This window comes from Silene latifolia, chromosome 6 (genome assembly GCF_048544455.1).
Source record: "Silene latifolia isolate original U9 population chromosome 6, ASM4854445v1, whole genome shotgun sequence".
NCBI classification, from domain to species: domain Eukaryota; kingdom Viridiplantae; phylum Streptophyta; class Magnoliopsida; order Caryophyllales; family Caryophyllaceae; genus Silene; species Silene latifolia.
The window spans coordinates 11,317,540-11,331,385 of NC_133531.1; the positions used below are offsets into that span (position 1 = coordinate 11,317,540).

Consider the following 13,846-nt stretch of genomic DNA (forward strand, 5'->3'; position numbering starts at 1 on the left):
TCGAAGAGAGATAGGAAGAAGAGGGAAATGGGACATGTAAAAGAAGAAAAGGAGGAGACAAAAGAGCTTACTTTGACTAGGAGATGGCGAAGGTGTTATTTTGCAGGTCCGGTTTGTGATCGTTTACCACATGTAGCTGCTGCGTTTGCTATCTAAGTAAAACTTTGCTGAATTCTACATAGAATTTTGCTGCTTAATTAATCATCAGTGTCAAATTCGTGTTAAGAGTGTTGTACGCTGCTATTCAATGAATTTCATGGCGAAGTATGTAAGAATTCCGATAAAATAAGCATTCAATGGTCACAATTTCTTTGAAAGTTCAAACGATCTTTACCTTAATGGTTAACTAGCTCCAATTTAATTACAAAAACTAACCTTAATTACTAGTACAAAAAATGGCCTAATATTAGCCATCTCTGACATCTCCATAACTTCGATATGCGCTTGTTCTTTTAAAAGCCCTTGCTGACTTGAGCAAAGTCCTACAACAATTAGCCAATCAGTAAAAAACAAATGAGATCAATCCTCGGCCCGATCAGTGACACCGTCTCCTGAAGAATCCACAGAAGAGTCTCCAAATTCATCTTTGTACATTTCTTCTATCATAGGCTTCCATAATCTTACTCTTGCATTGATGAACCAATTGGAAACCTGCATTACCATTACACAACTCGAAGTCATCAGCAAAATTTGACAAAAACTGTAGTTTGAAACTTTAGATATTCTTAACTGCCCTCGAAAGAAAATTGATAAATGAGAATCGTAAGTCTATACCTGATTCTTTGAGAGGCCAGTTTGTGATGCCAAAGTAAGCTTCTCTGAATCATTTGGGTATCTGCATAAGTGCACAATTAAACAAACATCTGTCAAAACACCATCTTGATCACATAATCTCTAGCAAAATAAACTTATACGAGACTGTCTTAATCGTTAATGTCTCACAGTGAAACGGTTTTGCACAAGACTTAATTTGATAAGATACATCAACACTAAACTAAAATTTACTTACGGATTAAGGAAATGCTCGAAAAGCCAAGCACGCAAGATAGCAACTGAGGTCTCTGGCAGTCCACGAATGGGACGCCAGGCTTGACGGTGTGTGCCTTGGATAAGTCCGATTTGTTGGAGAGTCAACCGGCTGTTATTAGTCTGGCCTTCTTGGCTCAACAGGCTTAGATGGGATAATCCAGTTCCTAACCTAGGCAACTCAGGAGATAATTTTTTCCGGACCGACTTAATTTGAAACATTATGGCATCTCTTAAGTGACAGAAATGCCTACACATTGCTTGCAAGGCTAAAGCAGTGTAACATTTTGCTGCCCCTTCCCCTGCTATCACTTCAAATGATGAAACTAATTCTTCCATCCTCTGACAATACTCATCATATCTCCCTTCCACCTAAAATGTGTAATAAAACAAATGTTTAACTTCCTTTCGAAATTAATTTGAGTCGGCGAACATAGCAAACTATGGTATTCGGAGAATTCAGGATCAATTACAAGTAGCCCATTGGTTCATATCCAAGTCTCAAACTTGGCTATTTTATGAAAAGTTAACATGTTTAAGATGAAGTGTTCAAGTGTCATAGCCAGATAAGAGCTGTAAGGTATATGAAAAATCAGGGTAACATAAAACCGCGAAATGTGATAAGATTAGATTCCTATGTCAAGATTCAACATAAATGCATATGTGATCAGGTCATAGTCGAGCTAGCAAATGACAAGTACTAGAAAATCATAAACAAACCTGATCTAGTAAGGATAAGAGCTTCGAAAGTTTGATTTGAAGGTCATGCTTATCAGATGATAAGTAACCACTACTAAGCAATTCAGCTCTCAGTTCATTACAAATCCCTCGTCCACTTAAGAACAGCCTCTTCACTTCACTTAAATCAACATTCTTGCTTCCAAGACTAATTACTTCTTCGAGAACCGATTGAGCAGGCTTCAAATACACAGAATTACCAACCGCGAAAGCAGGAAATGAAGAACTCCCCATGAAAGGATAGTCACTTGGGTTACAATTCTCCTCACAAGAAGAATTAACCATATTGTTATAAGCTTGGTGAATGAATTCTGAACCAAGTGAAAGTGAAAGCATGTTCGGGCCGTGATTCGACTCATTTGGAGCTCCAAGTAGGTCCATGAAATGCCGGGTTGTATGAGCCATTTCAGATTGATCATCAGCAGAAACTAAGGATGGATTATGAACAAGGTTTATAGACCTAGACATTCTTTCTCCTAGAGATTGAACAGTTGAAAAATGAGTATTGCCAAGGGATTGATTATGATCAGCATATGGGTTTGTGGTAATGTGGGATAATGGGTTTGGGTCAAAATGTGGGTTCTGAAAATGGGGTTGGGTTTGAATATGGTTTGAAACTAAGAAGTGATGTAAACTATTTGAAGAAGTTGGCTTCCTGTTGTTGCTTTGTGTCTCTTGTGAAACCATGTTCACCAGAAAAATAAAAAGAGAGATTTTATTTTTTGGAGAATCTTTTACAGCAAAGGTTTGATACAAGGGAATTGCTATAAACACCAAAATGTCAGTTTCACCAAAGATTCTTGTGAAAAGAACAAAATCAAAGGAACAAACTTGGAAGGGAAAGTCTCATAAGTGGTATTCTAACTTTGCTCACCTTTTGTTTTTAGAGGTAAAAAAATAAAAATAAAAATATTATGGTTTTTATTTTATTTTTGTAGCTATTTTTTTTGGGTTAGATAATGTATAGTCAAAATAAATTCAATAATATGCAAGTAAACAATTATTAGGATGGAACTTTGGAAGGAAACTGTACTTAAAACCTGCATAGAAGCACCAGACAGTATGAATAGTGAGCAAACTGAGCAGTCAATGTTTAAAGGGACCTCAAAAAACTAAAGCAAAATAGGGTACAAGTACCAAATTAAACCCATTTATAGAAATTAAGAAAATAAAGATTAGTAATAAAAGTGCAAATAATACTCCCTCCATACCAGACCAATGGTAAAATGGTAAAAAATGAAGTTTTTAAGAAAAAAAGGTAAAAGTAGGGGCAAATATGAAAAGTAAGCTGAATATAATAAGGATTAATGTTATCATTGGTGCGATACGACCGTATTTAAGTAAGTGTTACCATTGGTGTGATATGGAGGGAGTAGTGAAGAAAACAGGATCAAAGGACAATCAAACAGAACCTATCAATTAATACTTCACATTGATCAGACTTTAGTTTTCATAAAGGAAAGTTCTGAAACAAAGGGATTCAATTAACAATAGGTCTTGGTATAGACGGGTGGGGCGAATAGACGGGTAAAGACCTCTAATAAAATGGGTAGGAGGGACAAGGTGGGGCACCCCTCATGTGCTTCCCACTTTATGGCAAATGGATATTTTGTGAGGGAAATGGTATCCGTCTATATGTATAGACGGATAGTGTCCGTCTATAATGAGAATTTGTGTTCAATTAATGTTGTTCATACAACAAGAGACTTCATGCTAGTTTAAAGCTAAATAAACTGAAATATTTATCAGCGAGTCTTGGTTCTAACGATCACAATCCTCGTTCTTTTTTAAAATTATTTAAATCGGTTGTAAATTGTCACAAGTTGCTGAGCATTATTTGTAAATATTTATTTAGACCACATTATAACAAAATCACTTTATCATTATGATGATTAAAAAAACATACTCCCTCCTATTTATTTTAACTCTCCCCCTTTCCTTTTTCATCTATTCATATAACTCTCCCCCTTTCCTTATTTAGTAAAGTTTTATAATTATTTTAATCACCTTACCCTACAACAATATCTCACAATACTCATACTTTATCTTATTTTAATCACCTTACCCTACAATAATACTTATTTTAATCATCTTACCCCACAATAATACCTTCCCTCTCTCCAATTACCTTACACCACCACAATACTTTACAATAAAATAATCTTACCCTTAATTTACGTGCCTTTTTAAAAGGAGAGAGTTAAAATGAATAGGAAGGAGTACCCTATTTCAATAATAAACAAATATTCAAGACAAGAGCAAAAGACACAGGCTTTCTCTTTAATCAGAGAAAATTTAGTAAAAGATGTAAGAAATCTAAGCTACAAAGGCTAAGAAAACATAGGCCTGTACAATTTTCACCCCATAATCAAAAATAACTTAAAATAATACTCCCTCCATTCAACTCCACTTTGCAAGTTTGCTTTATCACGTTTGCCAACGCAACTTTTACGCGATAAATATCATTAGTTGCGTATTTTCAAAAATTATAAAAGTTAGATATTTTTAATGTACTCTTAAAGACGAATCAAATAAGATCTCACATAGATATATTTTCATTTATGTATCGAGAGAAAATTGAAGTTGAATGTCCGTTTGTAAATAGTGCGCAAAAAAAAAGTTGTAAAGTGGAGTTGAAGGGAGGGAGTAAATAAGATGAAAACAGTAGATGACATTGACAGGTAAAAGAAAAGGTCCACATTTTTTCCTGACTACAAAACAACAAGCTGTCCTGCAATTTACACAGCCTGCTGCAATTTCATTTCTTTGGGAAACTCAAAAGTTGGTCTTTTTTTCACTCTCTTTAAACCAAAATTGTGTATTTTTCTGATCACTGGGTTCCTCCTTTACTCTGTGCATAAACTCATCAAGAGAAGGGGATGGAAAGTAAGCAATCTTTTAACATAACTCAATTTTTAAGATTGTTTGCATATGTGAGTCTTCAAGCATCATGGGAATATATCCCTTTGTTTTCTCATTTTGGGCATGCAATGACACAAGGTGTCTACAAGATGCTCAAACAACTAACTGGAAATCACCCAAAAAAAAAATCGAAGTATAAATGACCTATGAAAACTGAAAAAATATACTCCGTACTCGTAGTTTTTTTGACGAAAATACACATTCGATTACTGATGTTACTCTAAAGAATTTGTATGAATGTACCAAATTTAGAGAGTGGATTAAAAATTTTACTGCCATAAAGTTTGATACTCCCTACTCCATGTTGGATACTAAAAACAATTTTACTGGGAGCATAAATTATCAAAAGGGACAATCTCACACGATAAATTGTCAGGCCGCTCTGTTCAACCATTAATCATGCATAAACACATTCAACAGATAAAACAGTCTACCTCTACTATACAACTAGGAGGAATATGAGCAGTAAATGAAAAACATTAGCCTCTTTGATCAAATGCAGGTGAGAGTAAATGGCTAGGTGAAATATGAAAGGGTGTTATTTTGGTATAAAATGTAGACCTGTTGGTGGGTTCTTGGTACTCTAAATAGAGGGCCAATTTGTTTTTGTAATGATTACCTTCTTTGTTCCAGGGCCTCATCCACCTGTCACTCTCTAATAAACATATCCCTTCATTTTAAAATAAATTTTATTTAGAGTATTTGTTGTCCACAAGACCACAAGTGTTGCACAATGTACAACCGTGTTCATATAAAAAGGCCGTTTATAACGGTCTTATTCTATAATTTGTGAATTTATTTTTCGGGTTGTTTAATGTTTAGAAAGTGAGTCCCCATGGGAGGCCCACCCTCTCAGATTAAAGGTGGGTGGGGTTGTCATGATATTTATGCAAGATTTCAGCACAAAGACAAAATCTGAATCAAGACATTCTAGCTCATCCGCTGAAAATCTAGAATCGGACTAAAAAAAGAAGGCAAAATTTACCAAGGTGAATAGTAGAACTTGAGAAATGGGCCAAATGAGCCAGGGGACAGCTGATATGTTGAGGTACAATCACTGATGAATCTCCATGCAGATTGCAGCTGTTGCAGCTGCTCCTGTATCACTTGCGTCTGATGCATGAACTGACACACATTCAACTCAACAAAGAACAAAACATTTTAAGCCCCATTGCTTTACAAATCCCATGAATTTCAAGCTTTTTTCTTTTTTTTTTTTTTTTTTTGAGATGATTCGTTTCAGACAACCCCAAATTATTTTAAGATATGAAACAAACAGCAAGCCAAAAACGTTCTATGTTACCCTGACTCGAGATATAATCATCTACATGTGTTACACTTGAACACAGCACTTACCCACATAGAGTTGGGAGTGGAGGCGTGGAACATTTCATTATAAGTTGAAATGAGAAATTAATTTACAATACTCGAAACCTGACATGTCAATATGCATCCGAGCCAACACCTAGTGATTAACATGGTATAACTTGTGGAAACACATTAACGCAATTTATGAACAGCTAGTGATCATCTGATCAGAACTCTCAATCAAATTTAGCCAACTCGTATACTACTCAACAGCGTGCTTGATTATCCCATGTTTCAAACAGATTTCATAAGAACAAACGCAAGTATGCTACTTCTGATGGCAAAAGTAATACGAGTTAATCTCAATTGAAATCAAAGCAGATTTTCTCCACACAACTTAGCTGAAGCAATATATACCCTTGTAAAGTCTACACACAGTGTTCTAGGATATCAAACATGTTCAGATTTATATTACTAGTTCTCAAGCTTCATTAGTCTCATATTTATATACTCCATATATTAGTTATCCGATTCTTTTTGTCACAAAGACGTCATTATTCCTAATACGATAAGCTAATATTCCAAAGAAATAATATCTCCTAGACATGATATGGTAATCATCAAGTCCTATAATATATCTTATTCCCATACTATCAAGATATACCCGTATTGTGATTGATCTTGCAATTGTAAACTATGTTGTCATGGAACCACCACCTAAAATTCATTAGGAGATTTTCCATTTTTACAGCTCTTCCACGCTCAATGTGGCTGCAAAAGAATACAGCAACAACAACATTACCCTAGTGCCTCAATGGCTTCCGCAAACCCTTTTGTTAGCAACACAAAAATGTTGTTTCGGAAGGAGAAAACGGTAACATTTAAGATGAAGATAAACTGATCGGACAGGGGAACTAGGGGTATTTCAGGATTGAATCCACAAACCTTGGAGAGGCTGACAACATTGAGAGGATATAGTGACAAGCAGAAGAAAATGTCATTGCAGCGGACCAGGATTCTCTAGATTCATGCAGGGCATCTGTATATGGAGAAGGAAACAAAAACACCGCGTTATGCCATGATACCTAATTAAAAGAAGTTATAAACATAGTTTCACTGCCATTAATATGAAAAACATGTTTTTTGACAGTGCAGATCAAACTTGATAGACAATGAACAAGGTCCTTAACGAACCTACAATGATACAACAATATTTATCATTCCTATATTGGCAGGTTAAGCGTACATTCCAAAGTAAACAGAAAAGAACTATGAGTTGCTTTTGGTCTTCCTCTATATCTCTGACTGGAACATATCGGTTGCAGTCAAAATCAGACCATAGTATGATATGAGACGAGACCATCACGATATGAGAGAACAGATTCCAAACCATGCACAAGACGAGATTATCATATCTATTGTGAGTTAAGGAATCGGATGTACGTAACTTTACCGTCTGGCTGTTATTCTTCACATGGTTAAATGTTGATGAACTGAAGTGTGCTGGTGATTTGTTGAAGCTAATATAGCGAGAGCATAGGGCTTTAAAAGAAGGGGTTATAGTGGTAGTTAAATTCTTATCTTTACCCTTTTCAGCTCTCATCCCAGATCCATGCATTAAGAAGCTCCATAACTTTTCAATGGATTAGCTCCATAAATTGGCAAGCTCTCATCCCAGAGCCTGCCAAATTAAACCCATGAATTCTTTCCTATAATTTTCAATGGACTCTATTATCAGGGCCCTTGACATCGTTCTGATTCTGTATAAAACCTTTAAAGGACTTTTATGCCAAATAGGAACCCCCGTGTACACATCAACAATGTTCTGACTCTTCACTTATTGCATCCATGCCTAGGCAGATGACCAAACAGCAATACACATTTTTCTTATTCTATATTGGATCACTTGTAAATTGTGATCACAACCGCCAAGGTGAACCATTATGATGCTTCCCACCATAACTGACCCATTAGGATGCTTCCAAGCCATAATCATTCAATCACGTAGATAAACTCCAAGTTCCAGTATATTATAGTACCATTCAATATTCAAGGTTAAGTCATAACAAGGAGAGATTCTCAAAATCAACTCAAGGATACTCTAGGAGTACTTTTGTTAGACATAGGCGGCTGATTGCTCTAACTAAAGCTGATGAAATCAGCATGATACATTAGTTTAATGTTCTATATTGGTGCCAAAAAAAATTACACACATAATTTCACAATTCCCTGGAATGTCACTTTAACCAAAATTTTGAAGGGTTCGAGCCCAAGCGAAGTGAGGAGGACCCAAGGCAACAAAATGCAAGGGGCGTGTCTATAGACACAAGGCGTAATGTTCAGTATCATTTCAACCTTTTTTGGATTTTCAAGACGGGTAACATGTGGAGTAAACGGAAGGAATAATATGCCAACAAGAACAGCATAATAAAAGAACTAGGAAACAAATATTGAAATTGCATAGTAGTTTGCCTTGCTGGCTACGCCTTGTCTACAAGGCCTTTCGAGATGTTTTGGCTGGTGACGCATAGAGCCTTGGGCTTAAGTGCGCCGAAGGCAACCTTCTTTAAACTAAGGCCAATAAATCACCTTATCAGTTAAGCACATCAGGGATTGAGTTCCTAGTACAGTAGGTTGTAGAGGATTACCGAAGGTAAAGAATATATTCGAAACAAGGGTAAGTAAAAGAACGTGAGTAAGAAAGACTGTAAACAAGTGCCAATTCTATTATAGTTTACCAAGACATTGCTCCAACTTTTTTATCACTTTGGCAGTTTTACCCATTATCATATTCAAACAGATCACGTGGTTGGACCTGTGATGCTCGGACTCTTCACCTGACCCTGAGGATCCGGTGGACAGGATCCGGACATGGATCCTTGACGGATCCTTCTATGAGAAATTGGTGTGAGAGTGTTTTGTTTTTAACCTGTGGTTTGTACAGCAGCCATATATCAGGAGTGATCTTGACATGAATTTAATGTTGTAATAAAGTCTCCATTCATGTTAAACATGAAGAAACTACTTTTCCTTTCTTTTCTTTCATTTTTTTAACTAATAATCAATTTTTTCAGAAAAAAATAAAAATTAGCCGAGTTCAAATTTAAATTTGGATCCTCGTATCCGAGTCCTTGTTTTTGAGATTTCAAGGATCCGACACTCAGATCCGTATCCGTGTCGGATCCTCGTATCCAAGTCCGAGCATCACAGGGTTGGACAGCACTCTTGATTTAGCTCTTGAAGTAATGGAACCATCTAAATTCTCAATCTCCCTGACACCGGCACAACTGAGGGTAGCTTCCACTTATACCCAACTTGTGGTTAACCTCCTCTTCATGGCCTTCAACAATACAATTCTAGATAAAACATAGCAACTCAACAACTCCAACACGTCCATACAGCAGACGAAACTTTGAGACCCAAAAACATCAACAATTCATGAACTTGGAACCAAAACAATAGTAACTGCACAAACAAATAAAGTACCTAAGGTAATATGGCCGTTGATGTAAATGAGAGAATGTTGAGGCAATAGAGGAACAAATTCAACCTGCATTACGCCCAACAAAATCAGGAAAAAGAAAAACACAACAAATCATCAGCCTAAACAATTACTCCCTTTGTCCTGATCATTTGTTAACTTTGTTTAAGATACCCTCAGAAAGAAACAAAAACCGTAACAATTAACTGAGACGGAGTGAGTACAACGAAGACATGTGAATCTTTGATTAACCTCAATCTCAAATTCATACCTTAGGTGTTACCAAAGCGTAATCCCCCGGAAAAATCTAATTGAAGCTGATAAATTGTCCAGTAACTTCAATCATCCATCTAATTTTCACAATCGAATAAATTAAACCCTAAAATCAACCAAATGAATCACACAATACAATTAAAGGAGTGTAAATTAACCTAATAATCAGAAACTTGGAGTTTTAATCCAACGAGAGGATCAATCCGCCATCGATTCCGTCCGTTGCGCATACAGAATTTTCGCGCGCTCAATTAAATTGTCCTAAATATGAAAATCAATAGTATCATCAATTTAAAATTAATTGAAGAATTGAAAGAGTACAATTAATTAGGGTTTAGAAAGAGGGGCGAACCTGAATGTAGAAGTACATAGCTTATGATGAGTTAGAAGACGCGGGAGAAAAAGGAGCAAATGCTCAAATAAGATGTGTACGTTTACTACGTTATATGCTTATGTGCTTATATAACGGTTGTATTTCAACTTATAATTGGTCGAGTTTTTGGACAAATTTTATGAGTTTTGATTTAAAATTTCCAAGTTATATTATGAGTATCGAGGTTTAAAATATTCCTATATAACTCAAAAGCTTAAAATTAAAAATCATAAATAACATATAAACTCGGTAAAATTGAAGTATATAGTAAAATACTAGTTTTTTTGCCCGTGCAACCCCGTGCGTTGCACGGATATTAAAATAATGTGTGATAAATTTCACAATAAAATGAAATATAGACATATAGTACTTCGTTCATGTCTCTGATTTTATGTATGCCGCATGACCAACAAATAATTCCCATTAACATAATATTGACATAAGAATAAAAGAGTTTTTGATTAATAAAATACTTTTTTTTAGAAAATAAAATCAATATGAAGTTTATATATATGATACTTGGACTGATAGTTTTTAGAATTTGTTCATTAATACTTGTTTGTTTTTCAATTGGTCAAGGAAAACAATAATATCTACTCTGCATAATCAACTCAATGATGCAAAGAAATTTCCGCTTTCGAATAACAACCATAATTTAATCATTTCGGATCAAATTGTAATTATGTAAAAACATTTAGAGGTAGTTAGAATGTTATATCTCCCGGTCAAACTATAGAAATACGTTTGAATGTGCACCAAATTCCGACGAAATACTACATGGCTATGGCTGCTTATGACACCCCCCCCCCCCCCCCTCTTTAGCAATAGTCTTGGCCCCCATCTTCTCATTTGAAACAAAATCTTTACGCAAACCCCTATTTTTCTTCCCTATTCACACACATGATCTAAAACAATCTCATCCCTTGAAAGATTGATCCTTGTCTCCGAAACTTTTCTCAAATTTATCCAACCAAGTGAAAAACTAAACTCCTACTTCTAGAAAATTCCACCATCCGATGGAAACTAACCCCTGCTCTCGACAATGTTATTTTTTTAGGAAAATAAAACCAATATGAAGTTTATATATATGATACATGGGATTGAAGGTTTTTAGATTATATTCATTGTTAATACCGTATGCGTTTTCAATTGGTCAAAGAAAACAATAATATCTACTCTGCATAATCAACTCAATGATGCAACAAATCTCATTCTTTAGAATAAGAAACCATAATTTAATCATTGTTGGGTCAAATGATAGTTACGTAAAAACATTTACAGGTAGTTAAATGTTATATCTCCCGGTCAAACTATAGACGTATCTTTGAATGTGAACCAAATTCCAACGCAATACTACATGGCTGGGGCTGCTTATGACACCCCCTATAACAATAGTCTTGCCCCCATCTTCTCATTTGAAATAAAATCCTTCACCCAGATCCCTGTTTTTCTTCCCTATTCACACACATGATCTAAAACAATCTCATCCCTTGAAAGATCGATCTTTGTCTTCGAAACTTCTCTCAAATTTATCCAACCAAGTGAAAAACTAATCCCTTGTTCTAGAAAAATCCACAATCCAATAGAAACTAACCCTTGCTCTTGACAATGTTGTTAGAATTAAGATTTTACTTTAATTTGAATTAATGGGGTCAAGATTAAGTTTATCAGTATGATCTTTTGAGGTTTCTTGTTATTATTCATGTTACCTATATGTTTTAATGCGAGCAATATTTTGCTGATAAATAACCTTATTTATTATCACTATCCTTGTTAAACTCAACACCCTCCACAAATGCACCCTCCCTCCACCCCACTAATTTCCCCGCAAAATAAAATATCAGCCACTGTGATTAGTTCTTACTACTTGAAACAACCTCCAATCCACTATTACTATCACTACTTTTCTGCCACGTTTTACATCTAAGAAGTCATAAATCACATTCACCTCCATGAAACACCATTCTTTACTCCAGATGATATGGATCCTCGTCTACCTTATCGAAGACAATTTATTTCTCCTTCAACAAAGAAAATTTTAAGAAGCAATCTTCTCTCTTATCTCTCTCCCTTTTCCTTCCTAGTCTTTTTCTCGCCCCCTTCCCTACCTCCATTCCAGATACTCAAACAAAGTGTTTGGGTACTTTGTTTGTAAACTAAATAAGTTTGAATATTATATATATATATATATATACACGAACTTTGCTATTTATTTCATTTTGCATAAATAAATCTAACTACCTTCATCTCATTTTTATTGTCATTTTTTCTTCAAATTTTATTATCTCATAATTATTATCCCCTTTCTAGATCTAGTAAGAAAAAACTTTAGTCAACTAACTCGTCGTAATCAACCGCATTCCCACTCGAAACAACCTTTAGCCCACTACTTAATCCCTTCGGTTCACACATAAAACGGTCTAAAATGTAAAGCTTTCATCTCTCTTTTGAAAGTCCATCTAACTAACAGAAAACTAACCGTTACTTTCTGAACTTCATCATTTTTACATCCCGTTAAGATTAAGTTGAACATGACAAAAAAAATGCAGAAACTTAGGTTTTGTTTGATAACGACAGACTGAACATTTTTTTTTTACCATTTTGAGAGTTTTTACACTATTTAAATAACAAATGTGCTACTTTGAGTATTGATCATCGACATATTGAAATAGTAGATTGTGGTGTAATTTCGTGTTTTACACTATGACCTTTAATTAGTATATTATTAGGAAATAAAATTTGATTTTTTTTTATCTCTGAGGAAATTAAAGATCAAAATTTATTTTTATCATATTTATAATTAATATTTTTCACTTAAAATATATAAATTTGTGCAAGTTCAAATAAGTTAGCTAAAGTTATAAATCACAAATTGTACGAAGCAGCATACCATTTTTTTATTAATATGAAATAAATGTCATAAATTTCATGAAAATATTTAATGCGTTAGAGAACTATATAAGAGTTGGCAAGTACGTGACCCCCTTTTAGGGTTAAATTTTTTCATTTATTTTTTTATTTTTGCCTAAAGGTGGTTAAAGCATCGTATTATGTATGACGAAGAATATGGCTCACCCTTCTCCAATTCGTATTCTCCCTAAATCATAGTGATGATGTGCTCAATTTACACAAAAAAAATATATATAGCATCAACAATAATTAGTTTGCTCCATATAATTGAATAGTACCGTTTTTTATGCATGTAAAATTGTCAGAAGAAAAGCTTGAGAGAGACGGTCTTCACTATGTTAGGGATAGACTACTCTTACTCTTTTATGTGTTTTTCATGACTTTTTTTTAATGTTAATCGTTGCTTGAATTGAATCTTAACCTTATACATATTTCTATAATAAGTGTATCTAATTTACCTTCAAGCCTCATTCAAATCTATTTTATTACTCGTGGTATCATTTTTACTTTAAATTGTAAAATAATATCACAATAAAGTTTTTCAAAACATTTACTCATTTGTCATAATATGATATTTCGATTCGCAAATTAGCAGCAACTTTCTTTATCTTTTAATACTCCTTGAAAAATAGATATCAAACTTTGTACTTATCAATAATTTGTGAATATCTTATTTAAATTTTGATTAATATACTTTTATATAATGACAAATGAATGTAAATAATATAATAATAAATCAATAGAAGTTGAAGTGTTTTGTGAGGGAAATAACTTTAAAATTAGTAGGAGAATACATATGACATTTGAAAAATAAA

The 13,846-nt window shown here is 34.4% G+C and overlaps 1 protein-coding gene across 2 annotated transcripts; it reads right to left on the bottom strand.

The window, feature by feature from the left end:
* Positions 1 to 260: 260 nt before the first annotated feature.
* Positions 261 to 10,295, bottom strand: LOC141586326 (BEL1-like homeodomain protein 11). 2 transcript variants are annotated; one of them, XM_074407518.1, is made up of 10 exons: positions 10,101 to 10,295; positions 9,907 to 10,009; positions 9,747 to 9,825; positions 9,481 to 9,544; positions 6,940 to 7,033; positions 5,672 to 5,799; positions 1,747 to 2,804; positions 1,010 to 1,398; positions 775 to 835; positions 261 to 651 (listed from the first exon to the last, which is right to left on the bottom strand). In XM_074407518.1, exons 7-10 carry the CDS (start codon positions 2,449 to 2,451, stop codon positions 520 to 522), a joined length of 1,287 nt encoding a protein of 428 aa, XP_074263619.1. In that variant the 5' UTR covers positions 2,452 to 2,804; positions 5,672 to 5,799; positions 6,940 to 7,033; positions 9,481 to 9,544; positions 9,747 to 9,825; positions 9,907 to 10,009; positions 10,101 to 10,295; the 3' UTR covers positions 261 to 519. The 2 variants fall into 2 exon arrangements, with proteins under 2 accessions (XP_074263619.1, XP_074263620.1); XM_074407519.1 differs by lacking the exons at positions 5,672 to 5,799; positions 6,940 to 7,033; positions 9,481 to 9,544; ... (1 more) ...; positions 9,907 to 10,009; positions 10,101 to 10,295 and having other exon boundaries at positions 1,747 to 3,393.
* Positions 10,296 to 13,846: the final 3,551 nt, after the last annotated feature.